Genomic DNA, 5,775 nt, shown 5'->3' with positions numbered 1-5,775 from the left:
AAAACCCCCAGTTCATATTTGAAAGCATATCTTGTTATATCATCGAAGGCAAATCAGATGTAAATAAGCAGCACTGTTATTTTCTGAGAAGACTTTAAGTATTGGTGTGGTAGAGTTACACCATTGTGTGTTTTAGGAAAAGTACACAAAAGAAACAACAACTGCATCGCATATCCATCACTCACACTTATTAGATTATTAACACAACAGATAAACAAATCAAAAACAGCATTTAGAGGGATGTAAAAGATGTTTGGTTACCTTTTATTTGACAAAAGTTATAGGGCGCATTCCAGTAAACACAGAAATTTAATTTTTATGAAAACATCTATGAACAGAAGCCATCTGATATGAAACATTGCACAAAAAAGAACCAAGGGATTGTCAAACTATTATGAATGGATGCATACATATTATTGTTACAGCATGTTGGTTCAGGTGGAGGTGAAAAGAGGCCACATTTCTTTGTTACATTATTCAAATATTGCAATATTTATCATAATGTATAACAATAGCTTTGACAAAAGCATTTGGTACAATCTAAAGCAATGTGAAATGTCTTTATGTATGCAAACACAAGTCAAGTTTAGTATCCTGAACTTGAAAAAATTCTAATAATTTAGCAAACATCGTAGAACTCTTGTTGGTTTAGGAATAAGTAAAAAGTAAGCACACCAGAGCAATGTAACAAAAAGCAATATACTTGATCTCTCAGATCAACCACAATATATTGAGCATTATAGTCAGAATTTACATCTCTATATAAAAACAAGTTGGAAACAGTTTTGGGTAAGTACAACAAACTAAATTACAGTAGGTTTTTCAGTGGAGAAAACTATGTATTTAATATGGGCCAAAGCAGGAGGGCTACAGAGTCTTCTTCTTAAGAATAAGTGGACCAACGTTGTCTCCTGTCAGCGCGTTATGTTTTATGTGTGATTTATCGCAAACAGGAAACTGCAAGATAAGAAAGAGCAAATTAAATGCTGATAGTGACAGCGGTTCTTAGGCACCCTGAGGCTTTTGACAAAAATGACATTCACAAAGAGGAAGTGAAAAATCACACATTTTTTGTTATTTTCCCACACATATGCATGTTAATAGTTTCACTGCAGTTTTTTTCTTAAAGGGGACATATCATATATTTTTAAAGTGCCCCTATTATGGATTTTTGAAAATGACCTTCCATGCAGTGTAACACCGCTCTAAGTGAATGAAAACATCCTGCAAAGTTTTAAATCTGAAAGTGCAGCGTGTATAAAGTTAATGGGCCTCATTCATGAAACACGAGCAGAACGAATTGTGTAAATTGTTCGTAAAGCTGTTCTGATGTAAGTTTTCAGATTCATGAAAATGTTCGTATTTTCAAAATGTTAGTTGGTACGAAAGAAATTTACACCTGCTTCCTACCAGGTGTAAATGGTGCATAAAAAGTTCCGTGTTCTTTTTGGCAAACTGATGACACTGAATTTTGATGCACTGCCATTATAATATTTTACAAGTTCGTTGACTGTTTTATTTTATTTTATTTTTTTTGTAGCTGAGAGTTGATATACCGTTTAGCTCCGGTTTAGCTTTGGGTAAAACGCAGCACTTGTCACTGTCATTTTTTTAGCCAGCTGTCCAATCAATGGAGGAGAATACCACACCGACCAATCATTCTACTTGTACAACAACTTAACAACAATAGAGAAGTTAATATTACTGGTTACTGCATTTTTATATTCAGTAATATTCTTCAAAATGAGATACCAGCAATACGCATCTCAATTTGAAAATCTGGAATCTGAGCGTGCAAAAAAAATCTAAATAACCGCCTTTAAAGTTGTCCAAATGAAGTTCTTAGCAATACATATTACTAATCAAAAATGAAGGTTTGATATATTTACAGTAGGAAATTTACAAAATATCTCCATGGAACATGATCTTTACTTAATATCCTAATGATTTTTGGCATAAAAGAAAAATCAATAATTTTGACCCATACAGTGTATTTTTGGCTATTGCTACAAATATACCCCAGAGACTTAAGACTGGTTTTGTGGCCAGGGTCACAAATATGAACCTTTCATTACCCATAATAGGGGCACTTTGATTAATTTTAGAATACTTTTCGCTCTTTGATCCAATTATGATGTTAATCATTGTTTTTTTTTTGTGCCAATAAGTCAATTTCCCCCTTCTCCATTTCCCCTACTTTTTGATTGCTTGTCTAATGTTGAAAAATGTATAATATATTATTATTAACATCATGATTTTCTGTAGAGCTGCTCTGAACTGCTCTATTGTGAAAAGCACTATACAAAATTTGACTTGACTTTGGTGCTATTCTAGTATATGTTCATAGTACATTGATCTACTTTACCATGATGTTACCTATTTAAATAATATAAACTGTGTGTGTGTTTTTTGTTTTTACATGAAATATTCTATTTCTCTCAGGAGTTGGACCTCCTACCGTTTTAGATCGCCAGCAGCGGCAGTAGCAAACATTTGGAGTCCTCAGGTCCTCTATGTCGATCTCATTCACCACTTTAGGGTTTTCTTTTTGGATCTTCAGATTTATTAGACTGTCTCTTTGCTTTTTCTTCTTGGGCAGGAAGGGCCGGACGGTCAGATAACCCAACAGAGCCAAAATGCCCAATAATGGTAGGAGCCGCAGCCACTCTGAAACTGAGACACAACCAAGAGTTACAACTCCTCAGAGTTGGCTCTTTTCTTAATTATCACAATGACAACAGAATCTACTTAGTGAGAGCTCCTCTGCTTAATGTGGAAAAAAAAAATAAGTGTGGTAAGAGACAGATAAAGCAATCTTCAATGATTAACACACTTGTCATATTTATACACGCGCATTAGTGAAAATGAACCTGTCACGAGCTGTTGCATTACAATGAATGTTGCTTATTTTAGTTGCGTGTAAAGGCTGCTTTAACGTTTATCGATGCAAATAGTTGTGCATTTATTGTGCCATCTTTTATAATACTATTATAAATCAAATATGCAGACAGCATGCTTTTGTCCTTCACATTTCTGAAACAGACGCTCGCTGTTGTGGATATTGCAAAGACACTACATATTGTGTATCTTCTCAAGAATTTGCGTGGAAGATGAAAGATCATTAAAACTTGCATTTTCCCAACCAATTAATAAGTTATGACTTATTTGAGCGTTTAACAAACGGAAAACAAAGACACTTACATCGCTCTTTCTATGCAGGCATGCGCGCTTAACTTAACTTTCCTCCTACGCTTCTGACATTTTGTGTGATAAAACACATACCTGTGAGTCTCGCAAAGTCGCCGATTGTTTCTGGAAGGGGCAGTTTCTTGAGGTAGGCTGGAAGTTGCATTTTGATAATCCTGGAGATACTTTCTAACACCATCTTGAACGACTTTGTGCGCTTCTATTTGACACAGAGCAGGAAATTTCCTGGGCAGGGTTGCCAGGTGTTCACAGCAAAACCCGCCCACTTGCTGCTCAAAACTAGACCAATCGCGTTCCGGGGGATAAAATCACGTTATTGGGGTCGCTTCAGACATGAAAAACAACCCGCGACAATAGTGTTAATGTCATAGATATGTGTATATATATATATATATATATATATATATATATATGGTTAAAGTAGCCAAATTCTGCGAGAAAACAGCGGACTTGGCAATAGTGTTCCAGGAACATTGTACGTCATCGCGTTAGTTCACTTGCGTAGTCGTTTCCGTTTGCTCGTTGAAGAGCTGCTATAAGGCTGGAAGAATATACGTAGTTGTGACCGTGACTAAGCGTAAATATACGACGCGCAATAAAAGCTTCAACCAATCAGCATCTGCAGAGTTGTTTGCGTCCGATTGGCTGCTTTCACCGAGCCACTTGCTTTTAGTTTTACAGCTGTTCATTGCTGTTTGTTTATCAATGTCAATATCGTTCATTTCTCTAAATGCCAAGGGTTTAAGAAACAGTGTAAAGCGCAAAGCCCTCTTTTTGTTTGTTAAAAACCACGGATCAGACTTTTGCTTTTTTCAAGAAACCCACTCCACACAAGACGATGTTAAATTTTGGAGGTCCCAGTGGGGCAATGATGTATGGATGTCGCATGGCACAGAACGGTCAGCAGGTGTCGCCACTCTAAAAAATAAGTTTGTTGGTGAGATTTTACACGTTGTCAGTGATCCCAAAGGTCATTTTCTCTTATTAGTGGTTTCACTTGGTCAGACCATCTCAGTTCTATTAAATGTATATGGGTACAATTCTTCTAAAGAAAATGCCACTTTAATGGATGTGATCAGTGAAAATATTCAGTACTGGTTAAACAAATACCCCAATGCTGTCCTTATTTCAGGAGGGGATTTCAATATGGTTTTAAATAGTGATTTAGATAGGTTTCCCCCTAGAGCTGCTTCTATAAGTTCAATTATGAATAATTTCATGTTACGTTTTTGTGTTGTTGATATATGGAGGGAATTATATCCACACCAGAGACTTTATACATGGAGCAGCAAGGACCGTTCTAAGCAGTCCCGAATAGATTACTGGCTCATTTCCCAAAGCCTAGTAAACAGTTGTAAATCAGTCAGCATTCATGCTACACCTCTTACAGATCACAGTGCTGTCTCTCTCAAGATTTGTCTTTCTGCAGCCCTTGACTTCAGCTCATCACCTTCTTATTGGAAATTGAATAATTCCCTTCTCCAGTTTGGAGATGTTAAGAGGAATATCACATTAATGATTGAGCTGTACTGGAGAAGAGCTTTAGTGTTAGACTCATATTGTTGCCAGTGGGAGCTATTAAAGTTTGAAATTAGTAAATATTTTAGGAAATTCGGTAGTAAATTAGCTAAACTTAAGAGAGCAGAGGAAAATAAGGTGGTGTCTAAAATTACAATACTTTCTTCTAAACCCCCAGAGCTGTTTTCTGAATCAGAAAAGCTTGAGTATGCTGACTTGCAATCTAAATTAGATGAGATGTACACTTATAGGGCACAGGGTGCTTACATTAGATCTAAACAAAGATGGATGGAGGAGGGAGAATGCAACACAGCTTATTTTTTCAGACTAGAAAAGAGTCGCTTAAGTACTTCACTAATCGAAACTCTTAATATTGAGGGGACAGTCACTAAAAATCCTCAATCCATTGCACATTTCTGTTCTAAATTTTACAGTAAACTGTATAAAAAAAAGTATTCTGAAGAGGCAGCCCGTACTTTTCTGGAGTCTGTTAAAAATTGTAAGACTATTTCAAGAGATGACAGAATTCTTTGTGATAGTGAAATTACTTTATCTGAAGTTAGTAACTCAATTCTAGAACTTAAAATCAATAAATCTCCCGGAACGGATGGGCTTACCGCAGAGTTCTATAAACAGTTCTCTAAACAAGTGTCTCCTTTTTTACTAAAGGTTTTTGAAGAAAGCATACAGAATGAGGCTCTCCCCCCGACTCTCACTCAAGGTTTAATTACTTTAATTCCGAAACCTAAAAAAGATTTACTTTTAATTGACAATTGGCGTCCTGTTTCTTTGCTTAACTCTGATTATAAAATTTTAGCTATTATATTTGCTAAGAGATTAAAATACGTACTGGGTTCTGTAATAGATGAGACACAATCTGGTTTTTTGAACAAAAGACACATTGTTAACAATATAAGGTTGATTCTTGATTTATTAGATTATTCAGATTTGATTCAGGAAGACAGCTTCATTCTTTTCTTAGATTTCTATAAAGCTTTCGATTCCTTAGAGCACAATTTTATTATTAATTCATTAGAAAAATTTGGTTTT

The 5,775-nt window shown here is 35.6% G+C and overlaps 1 protein-coding gene across 1 annotated transcript; it reads right to left on the bottom strand.

The window, feature by feature from the left end:
• Nucleotides 1-167: 167 nt before the first annotated feature.
• LOC306872023 (CDGSH iron-sulfur domain-containing protein 2-like) lies at nt 168-3,467 on the bottom strand. Its single transcript, XM_079420338.1, has 3 exons — nt 3,283-3,467; nt 2,459-2,673; nt 168-957 (listed from the first exon to the last, which is right to left on the bottom strand). The coding sequence occupies exons 1-3, from the start codon at nt 3,383-3,385 to the stop codon at nt 868-870; spliced, it is 408 nt and encodes a 135-aa protein (XP_079276464.1). The 5' UTR covers nt 3,386-3,467; the 3' UTR covers nt 168-867.
• Between the last annotated feature and the right edge of the window lie 2,308 nt (nt 3,468-5,775).

Source organism: Barbus barbus (assembly GCF_936440315.1).
Source record: "Barbus barbus genome assembly, chromosome: 7".
NCBI lineage: Eukaryota > Metazoa > Chordata > Actinopteri > Cypriniformes > Cyprinidae > Barbus > Barbus barbus.
The sequence above is the reverse complement of the archived record's forward strand: the minus strand, read 5'-3'. Positions and strand labels throughout refer to the sequence as shown.